The sequence below is a fragment of the Malaclemys terrapin genome, chromosome 1, assembly GCF_027887155.1.
Source record: "Malaclemys terrapin pileata isolate rMalTer1 chromosome 1, rMalTer1.hap1, whole genome shotgun sequence".
Taxonomy (NCBI): Eukaryota; Metazoa; Chordata; order Testudines; family Emydidae; genus Malaclemys; species Malaclemys terrapin.
In genome coordinates this window covers 177,295,520-177,320,615 of record NC_071505.1, presented here as the reverse complement: position 1 = coordinate 177,320,615, position 25,096 = coordinate 177,295,520, and the positions used below count along the sequence as shown (strand labels likewise).

Sequence of the window (25,096 nt, the reverse complement as noted above, 5' to 3'; positions counted from 1 at the left end):
TACAGCTTAAAGCAAACTGAAACATAAACTGTGCTACTATTCATGAATTAAAACTAACATACTTCTGTCTATAGACTAAATACAAGCTCTTATATTTTGTGGTATAAAATTCCATTTCGTAATTAAGTTTGTACACAGATAATATTCCCATTGGATTTTCATTAGATTTTAGTCTATGTGAAGGTCTCAATAGTCTCCATTTGTTGATTGGTACTTGTATTCCCATGTTCCACACAGAGTTCACTGTCTGCTTGTTTTCCACAGTATATTGGCACTATCGTTTTAACAAGCAATTGCATGCCTACTGATATCAACAAATGAAGGTGTTTCAGTTAGAACTGGGCAGAAAACTGATTTTTGGTCCTGAATTGGGACAAAAAGTCAATCTCAAATATTTATGGACTGACAGTGTGAGGAAACATTCCATTCAGCGCACATGAAACAAGCTAATTTATAGTAAATACAATTTAAAAATGAAAATAATCAAAATTGATTTTGTGTCAATTTTGACTATTTTCATTTTTAAATTGTATTTACTATAAATTAGCTTGCATTTCAAAATGAAAAGTCATTTTGAACTAAAGAAAAGGACTTTTTTGTTTCAAAAATGTCAAAATTGGAAACTGGCAACTTTGAAATTTTTCCAATTTTTTTCCCCAAGAAGTGTCAAAACTGATCCTCTCCCATGAACAGTTTTTGTTTCCATGAATCACCACTTTCTGAAGAAAAATACTTGTCGACAAATTCCCAACCAGCTCTAGTTTCAGCCCCCTGTCTACCTTATTAAATGGTCATCAGGGAGCACCTAGGTTTTACTATTCCTAAACACATCTGACATTCTAATAAAGGCCAAATTCTCTGCAGCTTTAAATGGACAAAGCCACTGAAGTCAATGAAGCTGCAGCCAAATATATATCACCAAAGAATTTGGACATGTATGCTCCGAGTTACTTTAACTAACCTGTGCATTTCACACAAAATGGGTATATTTTAAAGGCTTATGTTTTGTTAAAGATAATAAAAAGGAGAAAAAAATACTTCTCTACTTTAGTTCGTCAAAAGAGGACGTATCCCAGATAAGGATCTGACCCATAATCACTTCAATACATAGGAGAAATTAAGTATGAAGGGCCAAATGCATCCCTAGTGTAACTCCACTGAAACAGAGTTGGGATGAAGTTGGCTAGAAGTTTTGTTATTTTTTTTTAAAACAGTTTTATTTTCTTAAAATTCAGAACCTTACAGTTCAGTGGCAGAGGGGAAGGGAAGGGAAGAGAGAGGAGGTTGTTAAAAACAAGGATTAAAAGCATATATCTTCCAAACTTTAAAAAGCAGAAAGGCATATTGATAACAGAGCTGGTCACCATATGACCACATAATTTTTCAACAGTGTTTACTTATATAATCAAATTGCATCATTTTCTTTCTTCTGCAGGAATTTAGGAAGGGATGAAATATGTTACTGAGGTAAATGCACAAATGTATTATGCAATAACAGTTGCACTTCTGCAATTATTATTTAGTACTTTACAAATCATGCATCATAACATGGTTGTGAGTTATAGTACTCAAATAAACGACAGTATCCCACTTTTACAAATGAGAAAACTAGCAAAGAAGAGTTAAAAGATTGGCCTAAATCCATACAGTAAATTGGAATTAACCCATGAGTTTCTGACTCCCAGTTATGAATTCAATCTACTAACACATGGTCCCCCAATTTTCCAGCAGATGCAGGCTTTAGCTCAGAGGAGCAGGTGTGTTGCAGAAATAAAAGTGTTCACTTATGCTATTTTTGGTACTTTACTATAGCAATTACTTGTTGTGTGTAGGGCCCTACCAAATTCATGGCCATGAAAAATGTGTCGTGGACCACGAAATCTAGTCTTCCCCTGTGAAATCTGGGTGGCTGGAGAGCAGTGGCTGTTGGCTGGGTGCCCAGCTCTGAAGGCAGTTCCCTGTCAGCAGCAGCGCAGAAGTAATGGTGACAATACCCTACACCATGCCACCCTTACTTCTGTGCTGCTGCCTTCAGAGCTGGGCGGCCGGAGAGTGGCAGCTGCTGACTGAGGGCCCAGCTCTGCAGGCAGCAGCACAGAAGTAAAAGTGTCATACCATGTCATCCTTACTTCTGTGCAGCTGCTTTCAGAGCTGGGCTCCCGGCCAGCAACCACTGCTCTCCAGCTGCCCAGATCTGAAGGCAGCGCTACCCCTACAATAACCTTGCGACACCCCCCTGCCCCCCAAACTCCTTTTTTGGGTCAGGACCCCTACAATTACAACACTGAAATTTCAGATTTAAATAGCTGAACTTATTAAATTTACAATTTTTAAAATCCTATGACCATGAAATTGACCAAAATGGACTGTGAATTTGGTAGGGCCCTAGCTATGTGGCTTGGGAGGAGGAAGAAGAAAAATTCCTATCTGACTTCTGAATATAGCTACACTATATTATATATTAGGTGTGGAAACTAACTAAACAGATTGTGAGTTTTGTGAATAATTGAGAGCAGCTTTATTTGATATGTAGGGAGTTTGATGGGGGAACCTCTAACAGATGCTCAAGGAGTGTGAGTGGGAAATTTATCTTCTGTCCTTCTCAAGTGTATTATCCAGCACAGCCAGGCTTAAGTTGTCTTTAACTGACTCCTACGAAAGGTATCTTTTTTCATCCACAGAAAGTTATTCTTCTCAGAAGAACTAGAATGTGTACCTCTTTCTTCCCCTCCACCCCAATCTTGTTTCCCTTTTAAAATAAGAGCATGGAAAAAAAGCAAACTTGTCTTAGATGCTTAATAGGGATATCAACAAGAATTGCCTCTATTAAAAACGAATGTGTGACTGTTTACATTACAGAAGGGAGGTCTTCTGAATAAGACACTGGACTTGACTCAAGAGATCTGGATTTCATTCCTGGCACTGCCACAGGTTTCCTATATGACTTTGGGCAAGTCACAATCTCTCTATGCCTCAATTCCCCTATATAAAATGGGTATTATAATAATACTTCCTGACCTCACAGAGATATTGTAGTGATAAATTCATTAATGGTTGTGAGGCTCTCAGATACTCCGGTAAGAGTGATAGCTAGTTACAAAAATGGATATTGTTAAGTAACGCACCATAAAAGGAATACAGGTTAAAGTTAGCATGGAGAAAGTTGTCAGGTACCCAGATGACTTCAGAACATCTATTTCATGTTCTCGAATTTCCACAACCTTCTTCTGATACGAAGGTTCCCATGCATAAAGTTTAAGAATCTAAATACAAATAAACAGAAAATTACATCTTAGTAAATCAACAGCAGTGATCATGATTAAACTCATTTTAACAAATTCCAAAAATGTATCTGCAAATGTTGAACAATACAAAAGTGTAAATATCCAACACTTGCTTTTTCCAGTGGATAGCTTCTACAAATAAAATATTGTCCAAGCAAGACCCAATATAACCCAAAATGAGATTCGTTATGAAGAATGCTATAGTGTAGCCACCTTGAACTCTATACATTTCACTGTGCCCCTGTTTTGGTGAATTACTTATTATTCCAGGTTACTACTTTCAGCATTCATCCCCTATACATTTTAATTTATTAAATTTATCCACAGAGGTGCCACCATCTGATTTCATTGTAAACCTCTTCTATCACTTACTGATGTGGGAAAGTATCAGTATGGTAAGCCACACACTTATTTCATTTTCCTGGTGCACAGCATGTAAAACTGATCATCTCGTGCCCAGACAATATTTTTATTTAATAAGGAAGTTAATTTAAAGTGTGGCCAAAGGACTCCTAAGGACACCTGAAAACATCCTTTACTATTGTCCAGAACACCAGACAGAGGAATTACATATACAAGTAGGGCCTAATCCTTTAGCTATGCGAGTAGTTTAATTGACGCAAGTGTGCCCATAGAATCCGGAAAGAAACTCTTGGGATCCATCTACATGAAAGATACTATATAAGGTGATAAAAGAAATGCTCACGGAAGGAAAGGCCTCAGGCTTTGTATTGGCAAATAGCTGCCAGTCCATCATACTAGCATTTTCATGATAAAAATATTCTCTACCTTACTTGCAACCAAGAAGTAACATCTTAAATAAAGTATTATATACATTTTATAGTAGCACCAATGTCTATGGTTAGAAATCCACAAACTGCAGAAAAATGTAAAATTAACTGTGAATAATTTGAAGCACTGGCTATATTTAAAAATTGAAGCATAAATGACAAATAGATTTTCAGAAACAAGAACAAATTTGAAAAACTCAATTTTGTTCTTCAAGTTTTAGTGAAGATTTCCAACCATCTAATGACAAACTATCTGTGCTGATTAAAAAATACAACAAGAGAACATGATCAAAATATCATGGGTAATCTATATTTTATAATCACCTCTCTTATATTAATAATGCTTTAAAAAATCCACTTTAAGTAGTTATATAACAGAACATATTTTCCCCTAAATTCTTCTTTCCTACATTATCAGCTGAAAGGTTCAGTGACAGAACCCTAGTTTTCTGAATAACCTAGTCGCTCATCTTATTAAGCAGAACAATGAAACTGATTAGCTGCTTGTATTACCTTTATTCCATGCAAGATTTCATTTAGTAGCTTAACTCGTTGATCTGTATTCTTCATTTGGCTTTTCTAGTTTAAAAAAGAGAGAGCAATGCTTACAATTTTTTAAAAAAAACATCCGTGATTCAAATATACTTTGTATACTTCAGACAGTGAACACTGCTACTACTCTATTATTGATTCCCTTGGAAAAAATACTTGTTATACTGTACACCTTACATTGTCAAATGTACTTCACATTCGGTATCTGACATGTATTATACCCAATCAAATAATTCATTATATGATAAAAAGATCGGTATGTCCTCTCTAATAGCACTTTTTCTTTAAAAAAAAATCATCTTGATTTTTTGTAATACTTCCTGCAGCATGATTACAGTAATAACTGCATTTCTTAGATAATAATTAGTTTCAGTTCTCAGTGTTCTAGAATTACAAAATAGATTAATCTTAAAAATGCTTAAACATCTAAACTATAATTTATAAAAAAAAATTGTGATTTTGATTCCTTAAAGTCTTGAATAGATTATTCACCATATTTTTCCATGGAGTAGTAACCATTTACCAATTTATCTTACTTTAATAGTCACTCACAAGGAGTCAAATCCTGCTCACCTACCAAATGTAAGTAGTCCCAAAAAACTGATGAAACTATTTCTGTGACAAAAGCAAACAGAATTTGGCCCAGTCTGATTTGTGAGATGTGAAGGAATACTTAGGTTAAAGAGCATATTTTGAAGAATAAATTCCTTTCCTCTGTTACTGATAACATCTTTGATTATTAGAAACTGAATTTTTAAAAAATCCTCTCTTCTTACTATTTATGCTATATTTAATTGTGCATTTCATTCAACTTGCACAATGAAAACATGCTAGTCAGTTTCACTTAACATCTTTCACTCTCTGGTTATTAGGATACTTAGGCAGAACACTTTGGGTTGCAAACAGTGGCCAAGATCACTGCACTCTCCCTCACCTTTCTCCTTCTCCCTTCACATCACTGACAAGATCTGTATGGTGAGGGGAACTTCTGTGTAAGAATCTGCCCTCCCCCTTCCTCCTGGTGGAGGTCAGCTGCTTCTGTGGCACTGTTTTCACAGACACATAGGCCAGATCTCTCCAGGGGTCCATGGCCCTCACTGCATGAGCAGCTGGAAACAGGGTATGCTGGGGAATACAAATAGCTTCCCTTATAGCCCTGTAAAGTTTCCTTGGAAAATATAATAATTTGGGCTGTTTTTATTCTTTCTGTGGAGCCTGGGCAGCTGTGGCCAAGGGAAGTCCATAATAAAACAGTGCCAATGGAGCTGTGGTATCAGGGAGCCAGAGAGAGGGGTTCTGGAGGTTAGGATGTTGTGAAGGCAGGTTTCAGAGTGGGTCGTGCAGCCTATTCTGAGTATTGAGGGATTAATCTCCCCCCACACACACACCTCAATTTGATGGTCTGAGTCAGAGCATGAAAGTGAGATCCTCAGAAAGATCTCTTTCCCTCCTGCACTTTTTACTACAGACCATGGCCAGATCATTTCATCTCTGCTGAGGAAGGTCACTTATTCCACTTCCCAATCCCCACTTTAATTAATTATAGTAATCATGGAAAGGTTTGTAAAAGCTTTTTTGTTAATTAAACCTAGATTTAGGGCCTAAATCAACTGTGTATTATTAATTAAAATGTATTGACTTACTGGCACACTCACTTCTGTGACTAACTCTTCTTGTCAGTATTTCACACTGTAAGCAGAGTGTCTGGTTTGTGGTGTTTATCTTTAGGCATATGATTTTTTTTAAGACCTGCTCTTTACTGACAGAAGTGAAGCCATGTAACACGTAGGCCAACATCCTATGTTCCTGGGGATTAACTCCCAAAAACATATGGGCTACCTTTTCCTTCTTCACCCCTAAAGAAAACTGCGAACACGAAAAAGACTTAGGCCCAAATCAGTTGCTGACTCAATAGCGCTTTGGATGACTAGATACCAAATGTGAAAAATCAGGAAAGGGTGCCTATATAAGACAAAGCCCTGAATATCAGGACGATCCCTATAAATTCGGGACATCTGATCACCCTATTTAGCACTCCAAATGGGTGCCACAGTTGTAGGATTCGGGTCTTTGGATTTTTGCCTTCCATTTTATTTAATAATAAGCTCCTGAAAACACACCTTACTATTTTGTTGGTATTTTAGTCAGTTTTGACCTAAAACCAGAAATCCTAATTATTGCCCCAAATTTGCCAACAATGAGTTGAATAGGATGACTTGTGTGTAAAGTTAAGTACATGCATAAGTGTTTGTAGGATCAGGGCCTATAACACTTCTACAGATAAAATCTCTTCTCTTTATTGTTTTTTGTTTATAGATAAAGTTTAGTGATCTAAATATTGATTGTTTAGATACCAAAAGTTCCCCCTCCAACAAAGAGAGCTGTGACTTTGGTTATTTTGTGCCCAAATTAGTTTTACATTCGTATTTAAAAAATCAGCTCTTCATTGTAACTTTTTCCATAACAACTTTTTCCGGCATTTACATTTCTTACCCTCAGCTGTTTTACTTTTGCAGCAACAAAAGCATTTATAGGTATAACCAAAACGAGCACTGCAACACCTGCTAGCACTGATGGGCCCAGTTCTTGCCAGAGAAAGACTATAGCCATCAGGATCTGAAAAGGTGCTGACCAAAGAAGGTTGAGGTTTACAGTCAGTTCCATAAGTTGTTGGGCATCTGCTGACATCAAATTAACAATTTCACCAGTTGTATATTTTCTCCGTGAAGAATTAGCTAAGCTTAAAGCCTGCAACAATAGCAAGAAACCAAAGTGTACTGTTACAAAATGAAGTAAATTAAAAAGATGGAGTAAAAAAGAAAGCATCTTTGCCTCATTTGCTATGCACTACAGTATAGTAAATACTTTGTAGCTCACAAGCTCCATATAGAGATAACTTCTCTCTCCAGCTTTGAGCTTTGTTAGCACCTAAGCTCCCTTGTCCTGAATGAGACAGGGCCCACTACATGTTTTACTACAATCTGGTATTAGCTACGCACACATTTGCAGAGTTCACCTAAAACATCAGGTTAAAGTTATTTAAAAAAACCCACAACAGTTCCTAAACTATTGTGCATATTGCAACTTGCAGAGTAGCACTGCTGTGCCAAATCAAACCCAATTTTCACTAAAAGGCTGAAGATCTCAACTTTCTCCCCTAGAGAGGAGATTTCCTGGCCAAAATTTCAGCTTTCTGCTCCCACTACTTCAATGCTAAAGCAATTCAAGGAAAGGTTGCATAAGTAGTTCTTATTTTTAAAAAATGGCTAGGGATGGAGGGGAATTCAGCCTTCTTTTTGCTCAAAAATGGATGAATAATTTTTGTTCAAACTTAACAACACATACATGCAGACACATGCACAGCCCTCCGCCTTTACACACAGACCAAGCCTGGAAAATTTCATGTTTAAAAAAAAAAAAAAAAAAGTGAGTTTCAGAGAACAGTAAGCAAGTGAAAAAGGGGGTAATTCCCAATCCCGCAACCTGCCCTGCCCTGGCAGACCCCTATATCTTCAGATTCTGCACTGATGCAGAGCTTCCCCCATTTAGTTGTAGGATGGGACTCTTAGAATGGAAACATGAAATTTTAACTTCAGCTGTTGCTAGTGCTCCAGTTATAGTTCAGGCATCTTTATTAATATTTTCTTCAATCTACAACATCTTTGTTTTTGTAGCACTTCTATCTTTCAAAACTGAGACATTTGCCCTTTTTAGAGGTTAGGGAGTAATGTTAGAAGAAGCAGTTACCTTTTTGTATATCAGGCCAACAGCAGCAGTCTTAATTTTGACAGAGGTGAGCATATTGAAACGCTGGTATAACTGATGGACAAGTGTCTGCAAGACAACCACAACAAGAAGAGCAATGGCATAGCCGTATCCCTTCCAGTGTAAATCAGAGTGATTTTCACACAAAGTTATCATTGCCCTGCAAATGAAGGAATACACAGTTTTAAAATCTGTGCATTAATCAACAATATGAATCTGGCAAATGGGTTCAGTAAAATTGATATATTTACAATCTGTGTAGTTATTACATCCACTTTGCACAAGTCGAAATGAGTCTAAAAGGTGCAAGACAGTGGAGAATTAGGATACTCAAAATGGGCGGTGGATTGAAGAGCATTCATCTGTGTGCTACTGTGCTACCTTTGAAACAATTCTCAAATGCTGTTTCACAGAGAGGGACGTTGCTGCTGATTTCACTGGTAATGGAGCACAAATAAAGGGCGGTTAAAAAAAAATCTACCTTTTTGTTAGAACTGTAGAATAATAAAAAAAATCAGTATTTGCCAAATGGAAAAGGGTAAAAAAAAAAATCAGAAGTCAAAATTAAGTTTTGTTACTAGCCTGAAAATAGACTACTACTAACAAGTGAGTGTAATAAACAATATAGAGCAGTGTTTCCCAAACTTGTTCCGCCACTTGTGTAGGGAAAGCCCCTGGCGGGCTGGGCCAGTTTGTTTACCTGCCGTGTCCGCAGGTCCGGCCGATCGCAGCTCCCTTGGCCCACGCCACTTCCAGCGGCTCCCATTGGCCCGGAGCAGCGAACCGCGGCCAGTGGGAGCCGCGATTGGCCGGATCTGTGGACGCGGCAGGTAAACAAACCGGCCCGGCCCCCCAGGGGGCTTACCCTACACAAGCGGCGGAACAAGTTTGGGAAACACTGATATAGAGTAGTTGATGGTGTCATTCTAACATTTCCTTTCAGACAATTGCAGATGTAGCTCACAGCAAGGTTAATTTTTAGCACAAACTGTTCCATAGCTGAGGGTGGCAGCTGCAACAGTCTAAAGGTTAACACTAATCACTTATGTTCATAAATTCTCTGATAACCAACCAGGTGAACAACCGTGTTAAACACCTTCCCTTTGTTGATAAAAATCACTTCCTTCTCTCCCATGGCAGAGTCATTTTCAGTCTTCAATTAAACCTGAATAGTAGTTATTATAATATCACAAAACTTCCATGTTTTTGTGACTGAGATGTAGGTTTTTCTTTTTTGTTCAGCTGCTCCAGCAAATAAGAAAAATCTACATCTAAGCAACAAAAGCATGGAAGTTCAGAGTTTTGACTCAGAATTTAAGCTAACACTTAATATGTACCTTTTGAGTTAGTCTGAGCATCAGCCTTCAATTAGCTTTGCATTTCATTTGTTTTTAGTTCTTGATTCAGATTCTAAATTTTGAAATTCTTAAACACAGATTGCACAGTTAGGCTTCCCTTTGCATTTGTCACAGTTCCTGGGCTAACTGCCCTTCTGATCCCCCTCTAAGTACATTCCCTCTCAGTTCTCAAGCCCCTAGCAGTTGCCTGCCTCTTAGGATGAATCACACAGTTCTCCCACTCTCAGACCAGGCATTGCACTGCAGTTCCCTGTGTATCAACCATGATTACCTTAGGGTTGCCACCTTGGTAATATTTAAAAACTGAACACTCCAGCAGGAGTGTTAGAACCTCCCCAGCTCCACCTCTTCCCCGAGACCCCACCCCTGCCCTGCCTCTTCCCCAAAGCCTCGCCCCTGCCCCACCTATCCCCCCAAGCTCCTGCCCCGCCTCTTCCCCTGATGCCCCCCCCGTCCACTCCTCTTTCCCCCTCCCCCAGTCACTCGCTGCTTTTCCCCTCCTACCCCCCGCCACCCGGGTCAGGAGGGACTCGCCTGTGAAGCCAGGGCTAGGAGCTGCAGCCGCCTGATGCAGGTAGGGGACGGCCCCAGCTGAGTAGGGGCTGGCGTGGGAGATGACCCAGTGCAACCCCACCTCCCACACCTGCAATAACTGGACTTTGGGTGTCCGGTCAGTAACACACCAGACTTTCCAGTTGAAAGCCGGACACATGGCCACCCTAGATTGCCTCAGCAGGTCTGATGTACGTCCCGACCCTACAATTCTGTTCCTTCCAAGAATAATGACAGTTGTGACCAGACAGTTTTTTTAAAGCAGAGTATTAATTATTAGAACAATAGATTTTTCTCTGAAATGTAATTGTCAAAAAAAAAAAAAAAAGTCTACACTCTTGCCTGTCTGTTCCTAAGGCTTAGCATTCCATGGATATGGGGAAAGATCCAACTCTTTCAGATTTCTCCTCAAAGTCTCTCTCACTGTCAGCCTGTCTCCCCTTGGGCAGCGCCTGACAATTAACCCCTCACTTCCTCTCCAGAGAAGGACTTTGTAACCGGTTTGCAGTTTGTTGGAAATAGGGCACAGGATCTTTGAGGGTAACACTTTTCCCCATTGTCTTTCAAGTGTCTGGATGTTCTTGTCTGGACAGCCATTGTGTTGCCTTCATGCACAGACCCCGTTGAATTTTAACATTTTAGGCATACAATAAACATTCCACTACCTCCAATGTAAGTTAAATCAATTCTGACATTCAGGAAATTCTAATAAATCCATGCTAGTTACACAGTAACTTTACCTCACTGCCCAGGTCATATACAGCATTCATATAATTGCTACATCTCAGTATTCTTAGATCATTACATAGCAGTTCCATGACTGTCACAGCAATTTCACTTCAAGCATTTTTTTTTAAAAAGTTACCAATGACTTCATAACACAACTGGGTATATTACCTGAATTATGAAATTTTAAAAATATAATTTCTTAGTTTGAATACATTATTAGGGAGCACTTACAGTAAATCATGCTAAGGAGTAAAGCAGGGGTCGGCAACGTTTGGCACGCGGCTCGCCAGGGTAAGCACCCTGGCGCACCGGGCCAGTTTATTTACCTGCTGACGCAGCAGATTCGACCGATCGCGGCCCCCACTGGCCGTGGTTCGCCGTCCCGGGCCAATGGGGGCAGCGAGAAGCCGCGGCCAGCACATCGCTCGCCCACACCGCTTCCCGCCGCCCCCATTGGCCCGGGACGGCAAACCGCGGCGAGTTGGGGCCACGATCGGCCGAACCTGCCGCGTCAGCAGGTAAATAAACTGGCCTGGCCTGCCAGGGTGCTCACCCTGGCGAGCCACGTGCCGAACGTTGCCGACCCCTGGAGTAAAGTATTGTTTATGGAGTAATTGCTATATAGTGTATCTGCTCTGATTAAGTCATATAGGGGCTATTTACCTGAAATCTACTTCAGAGTCAAGATCTTACGAGACATCCTTGTTTGAGGAAAGGCTCATGAACCTCCTTTCGACACATGACACACTAAGCTTCTACGTACAGTATGTACATTTTTAAAACATACTTTGGTGACTACAATGTCTCCTTCATTTCCTCTTCCTCCCCACAATCCTCTGCATTTTTTTTTATTTTTAATAAGACGTGTACTCGTTTTCTATAATACGATAATCCTTCAGAGATACAGGTTGACAGCCTTGAGTTCAGGGAGGAAATTTGGCTAACTCCATGAGCCACTCTCTTTTCTGGTGGTTTCTACCTTGTGTTCCTCGGAAAAGAAACCTTCGCCCCACCTCTCAGGAGATGAGCCACTTTGAGTGTATCTGTATTTCCTTACTTTCTTCCTTGTCCCATTGTATGGAAAAGGATAATTTGCACCATGTTTTTTTTTTTTTTTTAGCTCCTGTAACTCAAGCTTCCCCCCAACACACACACACTTTTAAATATTTCATTGTTTTCTTTAATACAGTAATAACATCTGATATTTCAGTATCAATAGCAACATGGATTTGAGTGTCATCATATTCAGCCATGTAACACCGCAAAGAGAGAAATGCATCTCTGCTGTCAATAGGGTTCATAATTCATAACTAATCCACATTTTTTTCACCTTATTAGCTCCTGTACTATGGTATTATATCAATGCAATGCAGGAAGGAGCTCCCTAATTGGTATTTATTGATAGAATGCTATTTAGTTCTATAGATGTAATAAGCAATCAGCCATATATTTAAGAAAATATGCACGAAGGAAATTACAAATTCAAGCTAGAACTGTCAAACGGTGACTATCAATATTTGCATTTCAGTAACTTCATGGAAACGGCTGCATGTAATCTGCTAGGCATGGGTTGGGTGGAATTCAGTCAGGGACTCATTTCTTAATGACCTTTTCTTAATGACCTAACATCTCAGCCTATAAATATCAGAAGTATCTTTTGTTTGTTGGTCACAAACTGGCATTAAAACATTCTTAGAGGAAGTTTGTTAATCCCTCAAAAAATCTTATAAAAATATTTAACGTGAATAATTTTAAGTTACCGAAACATTTGCTCTAATAAACCTTGCCACTAAAAAGTTGTGTTAGCAGAACTAAATTTCTTGATATTGGAAATCCTTTAGCTTTATTATTATTGCTGTCCTGAACACAAAATGGAGCACATTAAAAAAAACTTACTTCATTATCTGTGGACTCATGAAGGCCAGAATATCAGCTGCAACTTTCAGAATGGCAACTTTAATCAATAAAAATCTAAATGTTTGCCATAGAGGGTAAAGCAGAGATGGTTTCTGGAAACTTGCTTTCTCTGATATCACCTCTTTGTCATAAGGAGCCTGCCAATTTACAAAAGAGACACACAAAATTAAGACAAAGATTTTAACACAAAAATGCAGAGTGTCAACCTAGAGCAATGGGCACACCTATGGTGCTGTGGAATATACTTCTTCCAACTCAGTGAGAGGTAGAAATATTTCTGTGTAAAAATAATTTAGACTATCTAGTAATCCTTTATGAAAGGAGGAATAAGGATTCTGCAATCATCTTTGAGTATCACAAAAAGGCAATTTATTACCATGGGTAGGCCTTCAACAGAAAAGGTCTTCCTCAAAAAATGAGAGTTGGAATGTCCAAAAATCTGTTAGATGTGTTGGAGGAAGCCTTTTGTACTGTATATAGATCCAGATAAGTAAGACGTTACACTGAAAAAACACTAATAAGTATCTTTTTGCTTTACAGTGGGAGTTGTAGCAACTGCTTTATTTAAGGTTGCCTAAGAATTTCTATTCTAATGGTGTGATGTCAGTTGCTAAATAGCTTTCTAAATCTTAACCTGGCACACTGAAATTTTCCAAGTTAAGGTTCTAATCAAAAATGAATATTCTGATAAAGTCTGAGCAAAAACAAATCTGCCCTTCTTGGGTATTACAAGAGCGAGGGAGGGCGGGGGGGGAGAGATACTTTCCTCAAATCAGATGGGGTTAGAAAGGTGGCATCCAGAAAAGAAATGGCCCTGTAAGGTCTGAAGCCTTTTGGAACCTAAGGCTACATCTACACTACAGGGGGGAGTCGATTTAAGATACGCAAATTCAGCTACGTGAATAGCGTAGCTGAATTCAACGTATCACAGCCGACTTACCCCGCTGTGAGGACAGCGGCAAAATTGACCTCTGCGGCTTCCCATCGACGGGCGCTTACTCCCACCTCCGCTGGTGGAGTAAGAGCGTCGATTCGGGGATCGATTGTTGCATCCCGACGGGACGCGATAAATCGATCCCCGGGAGGTCAATTTCTACCCGCCGATTCAGGCGGGTAGTGTAGACCCAGCCTAACTCTGGGGCACAGCCCCAAGATCAGAGCTGCCAGAGCTCAACACCCTGCCAACCATATCATGCAGAAGCCAAAGTCCCCTATGATCTGATCATGACTGGACATCAAGAAAGGTTTGTCTGCCTTATTGGGAATGGTGAGCATTGTATGCTCCTAAGACTCTCAGGACAGAGGCTCTTCATATAGACTTCCTAAGGTTATGGCATTCCTGCAGTATCTAGCCAAACATGTCAAAAAAAGAAATCCATAATGTGAAACTTCAAAAATAAACAAAAAACCCACAAACACCTACCACAAAACAACAACCCAGGAAATTTCATTAAAACATTACATTGAAGCCTGCTCTACACTACAAAAATCTTACTAATGGTTTTAATACACCTTGCAGCTACACACACCACTCCTTGCAATGGTGCACAAGTGTTGCCAGAACCTTATACAATTGGTTTTTGCTTAGAGCAGTGATTTTCAACCTTATTTCATTTGTGGGCCCCTAAATTTCAAATGGAGGTGTGGACTCCTTTGGAAATTCAACCTGTAGTCCGAGGACCCCTACCATAGAAGTCTTAGACTGAAAATTGACTGAACAGAATTCAACTATAAATGTTGCACGTGCTCAGCACGGCATTTGATGCAGCGTGAGAAAGGGTGCTAAACTGTGGGCATATATGGTAACGATACCAATTCCCTTTTTTGGGAGCTGAAATATTGTATTTTCATAGTCATCTTTCACGGACCCCTTTGACATAGTCTGCGGACCCACAGGGACCTGCAGACAAAGGTTGAAAACCACTGCCTTAGAGCAAGACTCATTACCAATGTTAATGGGAGCTAAACATATACACTGAAGCACTTTTGTCTGGTATTCTGAACTAGTACACCCATCAAGGGAGGGCAGAACGTATGGAAATCTATATGGTGCTCTTAAGATATTTGATTTAAATCATTACAAGAATTTAATCAAGTTTTGACAAGGATTTTTGGAGATGCCTAATATAAATTTAGAAAAAGATAATGGTTAGTGATGTTACTTATTGCTATCATCATTACCTTTAATCCTTTTGTTGCCTTTAAGAGTTCCTTCCTCCAATGCTTTTCAAAGTTAGGACATACAGTATATGGAGAGTCACTTTCATTCAATTCAAACAGGTCTTCTCTTTCCAATGGTTTCTTGTAGCCTAAAGTTATTATTCTGAAAGGAAAATAAACACTTTAACAAGTGAACTATTACAAGACACACAAAGCAGTCAAATCAAACAGGAATCCTAACTGAGAAACTTTATACACATAATACAATATTTATAAATAAACTCTACATTCACAATAAAAAATACAGTATGTATAATATAAAAGGCAAAATTGTGGAACCCACCTAAAGTCAATTTGACTATACTGAAACTATAGTTATAGTAGACAAGGGCCCAAATCAAAAATCCCCAGATCTGAACACCCTCAAATGGGGAAAACCTGCATTTCAGCATCCATCTGTAGTTATGAAGTTAAGGAGAATAAAAATTTCTAGTTATTTCAATAGCAAATCTGGTTAGTGACCGTCCACTTATGATGATCTACAGCAGGGGTAGGCAACCTATGGCACACGCGCCAAAGGCGGCACTCGAGCTGATTTTCGGCGGCACTCACACTGCCTGGATCCTGGCCACCAGTCTGGGGGGGCTCTGCATTTTAATTTAATTTTAAATGAAGCTTCTTAAACATTTTAAAAACCTTATTTACTTTACATACAACAATAGATTAGTTATATATTATAGACTTATAAAAAGGGACCTTCTAAAAATGTTCAAATGTATTACTGGCACGCGAAACCTTAAATTAGAGTGAATAAATAAAGACTCGGCACACCACTTCTGAAAGGTTGCCTACCCCTGATCTACAGAGAAAATATTTTTCTTTATAATAGGATTTCACTCTGCTGTGACTCATCCTTAACCAGGGTACTCAGGGACAAACAGAAATTGGGTTTTAGTATAAGTCTACAATAAGCTTACAATAGATCTTGATTTGTTTAAATTTTGGGCCATATTATCCCCTTTGCAGTTAGAAACAGAAGAGCTGAAATGGGTGTAAATAATGGTCGTAATCACCCTGAACCCACAGGAATCCCCCCACAAGAACAATGAAAGGAACCTGTAGTGTTTGTTTGGAAGCATGACTGGCTGGACATGGGGCAGAGCAACCAAATGGGAAAATCTACAAAAATGAATGCTGATGTCGAAGTCAATTAATTTTTTAAGAAAGTTCCAAAAGTTTGGAAAGCAACAGATATGAATCAACCAGATGTCACTGCATAGGTCTACCGGGGTCCCAACATGGCAAGATTAAGGCATACATACTCTAAGTCATTGCTTAGAGTCCCAACTCCTGGAGTCAAATGGTGAGATCAGAATTTCACCATTCATTAAAAAAAAAAAAACGTTTCTAGATGTCAGGTATTCAAAGAAAATTTTGAAAATGTTACCTGAGTATAACGGTACCTGTCTGAGTCAGGAGAGAACCTGAAACAATACCTCTACGAGCAGTGAACTGCCCCATTGGTCTCAATTCTGAATCCTGGTGCTTCCCCAAAAGACAGATGAGTCCATTGAAGGGCCCAATTTGGGTTGTGCCTAAAGCCCCAGATTGCCTTAATCTCATTCTGGGTCCCATGGAAGCATGATGCAATGTTATGAGTTAGTTATATAATAATCAGTTTGAGATTTCCCAGGTCAGACTGCAGAAGCCTAATATTATTTAAGCCCTAAGTGTCCTTTACTAGAGAGACCAGGTGGGTGAGGCAATATCTTTTATTGGACCAACTTCTGTTAGTCAGAGACAAGCTTTCGAGCTGCACAGAGCTCTTCTTCAGGTCTGGGAAAGGAACTCCTAGCATCACAGCAAAAATGCAAGGTGGAACAGATACAAACAGCTTAAACTCCTCATAGATTTCCACCACAACTTCAACAACCACCAGCCATCCATTAAACTCTCTCTGGAACACACTCACACTAGAATCAACTTCCTGGCCGCCATCATCATCTTAAACAATGGAACCATTCAGATAACCATATAAAAGAAACCCACGGACCCCCACACCTACCTTCATAGATCCAGTAGCCACCCCAAACATACCAATAAATCTGTTATCTACAGCCAGGCACTCAGATACCACAGAATATGCTCAGAGGAGAAAGTCACAGTCTATAGACCTTAACACACTTAAAACCACCTCTGCCAAAACAAGGACACGCCATCAGAGAAGTAGATCACATCATGAAACAGGCAACCCAAATATCCTGAGAACCTGCTTCAATACAGAAATAAAACTCCCTCTGATTACACACCCCTAGTCATCACATACCACCCCACATTGGAACCCAGATGGTGTATCATCAAAGAACTACAACCCATACTTGATGGGGATCCCATCCTGAAAGAAATCTTTCCTGAACGCCCCTGCTTCTGGATTTCAGATAACCCCCCAACCTCTCAAGCTCATCATCAAAAGCAAGCTCCCTACAGACCAGGACACACCAACTCAAAGCAGCACCAGACCTTGCCTGAACAGCAGATGCAAAACCTGCAGACATATCTCCACTGCGACAGTGATCAACATCCCCAACAACACACCTTTCAAGATCCAGGGATCCTATTCATGCCTATCACAACATGTAGCATACCTCATCCAGTGCACTAAATCCCCCAAGAAAAACTATGTGGGTGAAACCAGACAATCACTATGCCCTCAAATGAACTCACAGAGGAAAATGATAAAAGACAAAAACATCCCATCACCTCTGGGTGAACACTTTTCACAAAGCGATATCTGACCTCTCAGTTCTCATCCATAAAGGAAAGCTCCACTACATTTTCAAAAGACAAGCCTGGGAGCTTACATTCATTACTCTGCTAGAGATGAAAAATCATGGACTGATCAGAAATGCTGGATTTATGGCTTATTACGGGATGGCCAAACTGTGGCTCACGAGCTGCATGCGGCTCTTTTACAGTTAAAGTGTGGCTTGCGGAGCCCTCCAGGCCCCCATCCCATTTTCCACCTATCAGGCCCGGGAAAGGAGGGTGGAGGAAGCTCTGGACCTCTGCCTTGCAGCGGGGTGGTGGGGTAGGGCTTTTGCCCAGTTAGGAGAGGGGACTTGGGGCTTCAGCCTCACAGGGCACACCTGCCGGGGCTTGGGGCTTCAGCAGGAGCAGCGGTGGAGAGGGGGCTCCAGCTTGCCCAGCCTGTCCCTGGCAGCCGGGGTTTCAGTGGGCTGCCCCCCACCCAGGCCCTGCTGCCACGGACAGGGGCCGAGTGAGCCAGAGCCCCCCTGTACCTCCCAGCATGTTCGGCCCCTGTCCCTGGCAGCTGAGCCAGGGCAGGGTGCAGGCTGCCACTGCCTTCCAGCCAGGCTCTCTCAAACAGAAGTGGCTCCGTCCCACTCCTCACCTGGCTGCCAGGGAGAGCAGACAAACCTGCTGGGGGAGATGTGTGGGGAGTGAAGGACAGAGCCTCCCCCCACAGGTAACATGGGGGGAGCGGGACCATGGCAGCCCCGGACTGGGCGCAGGGCGGGGGGGGGGGTGTCACTGAAGAGAGGAGACACGTGGGGCGGTCACGTGTCCTCCTCTTTAGATTGTGCTCTACCAGTATGGGGAGGCACGAGTCATCTATGCCCACCTTGTCTCTCTAATATCCTGGGACTGAGAAGGCTGCAACTACACTTTACTGGAGAGTAATACAAGACTTATTTAAAACGTAATCTAATAAGACAACATTTTAAATAAATCTTTTAGAGCTCTCCAATAAGGACACTTAAGAGTTTAAATTGCAACAAGTTGTGAGGAATTATTTTACAGAAATCCTAAGGAGCTCCCTCAAGGGGATTAGAGCATATATGCGTGTACATAGAGCACACAGGTAAGCTTTTCCATCACCAAGTTTTGCAGAGACAGACAAGAAAATCAAAACCTTAAGCAAAATTTGGATCTTTCTATTTTTGAAGAAAGTTGTGATAAAAGTGAGGAGTTATAAATTTTATGCAAATTGTGCGAGAACTAAAAACTTTAACTTGCAACATTACTGTATTCAAGACCATGGATTAAATCCTGGGTCCACTGAAATCAATGACAAAACTCCCATTAACTTTAATGGAGTTAGGTTTTCACCATATAATGTGAAAGCTTGAAATTAAGCTAAGCAAAAAGAATCAGATACCAAAGTTTAAGAATATTACAATAGTAATGTAGAACAAAGCAAAAAGCAGCTGTTACTTGTAAACTGACTTTAATCATATTATTAATATTCCTCTCTCTCATGACTATAGGCTTACACTATACACTTACATGCCTTACTGTTTATTTTGACTGACAGTATTTCCAAATGAAGCACATGATGTAGAAGAAGTGCTAATAATGAGTAATAGTCAGGAGACAAAACATGTGAAGTTGCTTGAAATATCCTACTGAATGTTAAATTACAGTAGTCAGCCCAACCTGAAGTAGCTGAGCTTTCAGTTCATATGAAGGTATGCTATACTTCCTCACAAGGAGATGGTTCTTTTAATTACTTGTTTAGAATGACACATGATTGGAGAGAAGAAGAGAACAAACATTAAAGAAGAATACACAGGAAATTAGTCATATAACTGATTAACAGGGTTACTTGGCTAATTTTCTGTAGGTCACACTAAAATATTTACTCTTGTAATTGTATTGCCACACAACACTGGGAAACATACATGTCTATTTTCTAATGAAGGGGACCTTGTGAATAGCTCCCACTGACTTAGAGCACTTCATAAATGTTAATTAAAGTGCTAAACATTATCGGTTTGTTACTAGCAAGAATCAGGCAACCTAAAACATTAGTATGTGCCTAGAACTACAGGACTAGTACATTAGAAAGTAATTGTTAAGAAGTGACTTATAGTAATTGTAAACTCTGGCTTTAGAACACTGTTTTAATAGCACTCTCATTCTGGATTAAAATGCCAGGTGCATAAATGGATGGAATGCATGTATGACTTGTGCCTAAACCAACTGAGCATAAGCACTAATAAATAACTTAAATTCTCACCTGCTGTACCAGGAATATGTTATCTTACTGAAGAAGGAAGCATTTGCTTCAGGACTGCATTTCTATTAATAAAAATAAACCAAACACAATTCATGTTATTTGAAGGGCAAAGGGAAATGAATCTGTACTTCACATTTTTTCTTAGAAATTTAGGCATTAAGAGATCCATTCTCCCCTGGATCAATGTTAATATGAGTTAAATTTATAGATCTCAGATAATAAACTCCAAGTTCAGTACACAAAGCTGTAACTAAAAATAAATTTGCTTCATATTTAATATTCCAGTGACATAACCTATATTTTCTATGTAAAACAAAAAACCTAGACCTGAATACTAGAATTTATTGCTATGATTATCTGTTCATCATGATCAAGTGCCACACCTATTTCTCCTTCTCTCTTTAACACAGAAGACACATGGAATGAGAGAGAGGTTTAAGGCTACTTGATTCAATGGGCACAACTCATCTCCAGTGGAAAGTGGATGTAAAATTCCACCACCATTTTACATTGATCTGGTAGGGGTTTTTTACCCACTTTGCACTGATGTAAACAACTACAGCAACATCAGGCCTAACATAAGCAAAGCTACCTTAAAAATTTTTAAACTAAAAATTACTATTTGGCCAACTGAACTATCAGGGGAAAATAAATTGTTCACACTTAAAGATGGGTCTTAACACAGGCCTGCCTTTAGTCATGAGGAATACAATACAATGCATTCTATTGCTCAGATTTTCAAATCTGCCAAAAAAATTGGATGCCTTGTTCATTAATTTCTAATTGGAATTGCACTTCCAGATCTCTGAGGTGGCTTTTAAAAACCCATTTTGCAAGGACACCACATGACCAGTACTCTGAAGAACCCACTATGTATTCACAAAAATTTCTGTTGTTCTTTCAAGCAACACCAAATAACCAGTGATAATCCAAGAAACAGATTAATTAAAGATCTCCCTTTTAAAAAATATCTTCCCAAATGTAATTCTCAAATAAAGAAACTCACCCTCCATAAATTGTTAATACCTGTAAAGGTTAATTAGTATTGCTGGATTATACATATTGTACATTTATCATTCAAATGAATGATACAAATCTGAAGTAATCAGCCTCTCTTTTACTATTGGTCCAGTCATGCTCCCATTTCTATATGTAGCAAAATTGTAATGGACCCTAACAGGAGATGCATAGAACTCCACAAGAAAACATTTCAAAGGAAGACCCACCGAGCCAAACTCTGAACTCATATTCATCCCTTGCCTTCCCATTAATTCAAAGGATGATGTCAGGACAAGTTTGCAGCACTGTCTCACACCAGTCACTAACATTTTCACTTTCTGACACTGATCCTATTTAAAAGCATGAACCTGAAATCTAATAGAGTTAAAAGTACTTTTAGATATTACACCTGTTCCAGAGTTCCCCTGCCAATCTTTGTGCTTTTATAAACACATTTTCCTATTTTTGTATTTTTCACCCTTCACTGTATTAAAGCCTCAAAACAATGGGAATCACTATTTTTTCAGTTATAATAATATTAGGTGTTACTTTTACTACTAGTTAATAAAAACATCTGATTTTTGTTGTTCAGTTTTATTATACAGCATTACCATCTTGTTACATAGACTGGTTTCCCGTTCCTCGCTCATGGAGGTGCTCTTCAATGAGCCAAGTGATATGGTGACTGAGCAACAAGATACCCTTTAAGCCCTGTGAGTTGTTTTTAATTTTTCAAATTAGGGAATTTTTCTAATTTGGGGAGTGAGGAAGGGGAAATGGAGAGAATTATCTGAAGTGAAGGCACTTTCTGATGATGATGATGTTGATGATTAAGGAAATGTTTCTTTGCTAACTTTTTTTAATTTGTAGTACACAGAGACCCTTAATGGGGTTGACTGAGTCTCCAAAGTTGCAGTCCAATCAAGAAAATCATTGCTCAATTAAAATTTTCTAAAAATATTTTATCCAGAGGCAACAGCACTTTTTACTAAGGATAGAGGACATATTTTGAGTGCAGATATTACCATAACCCTAATGATTCAGTGTTATCATCAAGGTAGATTGATTTAAATCACAGATTTTAATCATAATTTAAATCATCAAGAAAGAAATCTTCATTTAAATAACTGATTTTAATCTTGTTTTGCATTTGTATTTTTTAGTTATTTTCCCAAAGAAAGTTGAGTCTCACTGATTGGTAACCATTAAAACATGTTGATTTGCAACTAAATATAGCCTTCACACTAAATTTGGAGCTTCTTTTTGTTAACCAGGACACATTATATCTATACACATTTATTTGAGCAATTATATAATTTAATTTATTTTTATTTAGATTCTTAAATATTACATGTATTATTTGATAAACTGGTGAGTGATGCTTTTTTTTTTTTTTTAACTAGATGATGTTTAATTTTTTTTCATATGTGATTTGTGTCAAGCTGGAAATTCCAATTTAATCATAAATGCAAAAAAACCACCATTTGAAATGTTTGAATTGTTAAATAAAATTACCGGTACCTTAAATGGGCTGGATAAATAAGAAAAACGTTTATCAAAGTTTATCAAAACATGCTTGTCATTTAAAACGAAATGATTTCTTAAACAATCAAATATAGTAGTATCTGTAGTCAGGATTTTAGAACCAGTAGATCTCATCCTCATGCACCTAGTTTTTATTCAAAGATTGGAAGAGGAAAACAAGCCTTGCATTTTCAATTCCCAGCTGGTTTCTTAACTTTTTAAATGAACTAGTCATTGAACTTAACAGGCTGAATAAAGTGAAATAAGGAAAATATACTTTGCCCCTGAAAAAAAGCTACTGCTGTCAAAAGCTGGTTAGCTTTACAAACTCTGGTTGCAGGTGTTTCTCTAGTGACTTACATCATGCCAATGGTTTGATTTTCTTTACAATTTGGCAGCCCACAGATACTGCTTTTTTTTATTATTATTTAATTTAAATTATTTTGATATCTTATAATATGTTTTAGGACATAACATATGTATTAATTTCACACCAGTCTCTCATTCTGATCCAAACTACAGCCTGCAAATCCTTTTACATATGTACCACTCAGGCCCTGATACTGTAATTCTAATTTAAGAGTGTAAACTGTTTTTTTTTTTTTTTTCATATTAAAGTATCACCTCAAGTCCCATTGTGTTAAGCACTGTTCAAACATGTAGTGAGAGACCATCTCTGCCCCAAAAGGCTTACAATTATACAGACAACACAGAAAAGGGATGAAAAGGGAAAGATAAGCACAGAAATGACGCATCCTCTTGTTGATTTCTCTCACTCTGAAATCAGTTTACATTCTGTTCATGGAATTTTACTTATTCTAATACTAGCCCGAGGGAGACACAAAAGAGACTGTAAAGGGGAGGAAAAAAAATGCACAGGACAGAGAGAATCCTAAAACTATAAAAAGAGTGATAGGAGGAAAGATTTACCAAAGTGGAGGAAGAAAGAAGCGCAAGGTTCCTAGCATGTTTTTTGTAGGGGGCAGAGGTGTACACCGGGGAGGAATGTTACAAGGCCTCCCAAAGAAAGGTGATGTGAGAGTCACTTGGCGTTATCAGAGTGAAGGGAACAAGAAGTGCAAGGTACCTCGGATAAACAACTGCCAGAAGAAAGGAGATGTGAGACTGACTCACTTGGACCTGACCCAGTCCTAACCCCTATTTCCAAGCCGGTATACTTACCTAATGCCACATTTTAAAGAGCCCTCAGAAGATAGTCCCTATCCCGCAATCACCTTCATCCTCCCCCATCCTTTTAACTCTTGATTAGGACCTTTTTTTTTTTTCCGCGCACTCCCCCTCCCCAGTTTTGTCTCCTATAACGACCAGGTTTCCATTTGAAGAGATCCTGCCTCCAGCAGTGATTGCATGTAACTGCTCCGAGGAAACCGCTCGAATAAGCCCCACCAAGCCAGCCATTAGGTGATTTTAGCCTGATGCAGGTAGTGGGAGGGGCGGGTCTGTGCACTGTACAACTGCCTGGTGAGCGAACGGAGGGGGGACAGCACAGGCCAGGCGGCCCTAGCACAAGCTCCCCTCCCTATCCGCTGCCTGCCGCCAGACCCCATCCCTGCCCTGCCGGGCTGCACGGGGAGAACAGGGCTCAGTCTCCAGCCGGGCTCTCCATGAAACCTCCCACCCAGTAGCGCCCCCGCCCCGGGTGCGCCCGGGACCCCTCCCTAGCCCAGCGGGGCCGGGTTACCTTCTGGCTGAGCGGAGGGAGGAGCTCGTAGGAGCCGCCCCCTCCCCCGCGCAGAGCGGCCAGCATGATCCCAGCGCGCCCCGCAGCCGCTCGGGGTGTCCCTGGATGCCGGGCAGCGCGGCAGCAGCAGCCGCCAGCGCGTGGCTGAGTCACAGCCAAGGGGCGCCCGGTGCCGGTGTAGCTCGGGGAGCCTGGGAGGAGCTGGCCTGCAGGCACCACCCACCTCCGCGTCTTGGTCCCAGCCCAGGCGCAAAGCTGTCGCCGCAATCTGCCCGCAAGCGACGGAAAGGTCGGGTCACGGGGGCGGAAAGCAACTCCCGCCTGATCCTGTGTCCCCGGAGCTTAGAGACTGAGCCCAGAGCCCCTTGGAGGGAATGGGAGCGCTGGGCATTAGCAGCGGGTGCCCCTGCCTAGAGCTGCGTACTGGCTGACTGCAGGGAGGAGAGCACAGGGGAAAGGTCCATGGGAAATCAGGACCCTGAGACTGACAGTCCCCAGGAACAATGCAGAGAGGCCAATGCTCCAGGGTCAGCCTGATTGACAGGGCGGGCAGGTTAATCATGGAGTCAGGAGGCCAGGGGTGGGGTCCCATCCTCCTGGTGAGCTGGAATTGCCTGGATCAGACAGAGTAGGGCCAAGCAAAGGAGAGAACAGGGGCCCGAGCTAAACTGCTGGGAGCAGAGCTATAGCAACCAGAGCCAGAGGGGCTAGAGAAGCAGCCC

At 40.2% G+C, this 25,096-nt stretch overlaps 1 protein-coding gene across 1 annotated transcript in view; it reads right to left on the bottom strand.

The window, feature by feature from the left end:
- LOC128847638 (multidrug resistance-associated protein 1-like) overlaps positions 1-24,567 on the bottom strand; it is a 54,091-nt gene extending 29,524 nt beyond the window's left edge. Inside the window, exons 1-8 of the mRNA XM_054047212.1 lie at positions 24,375-24,567; positions 20,150-20,211; positions 15,130-15,271; positions 12,928-13,085; positions 8,375-8,552; positions 7,121-7,375; positions 4,589-4,654; positions 3,126-3,263 (exon numbers count right to left, since the gene is read on the bottom strand). Coding sequence (XP_053903187.1) covers positions 3,126-3,263; positions 4,589-4,654; positions 7,121-7,375; positions 8,375-8,552; positions 12,928-13,085; positions 15,130-15,271; positions 20,150-20,211; positions 24,375-24,440 — 1,065 coding nt within the window. The 5' untranslated portion in view covers positions 24,441-24,567. The remainder of the gene's footprint in view (positions 1-3,125; positions 3,264-4,588; positions 4,655-7,120; positions 7,376-8,374; positions 8,553-12,927; positions 13,086-15,129; positions 15,272-20,149; positions 20,212-24,374) is intronic.
- Positions 24,568-25,096: the final 529 nt, after the last annotated feature.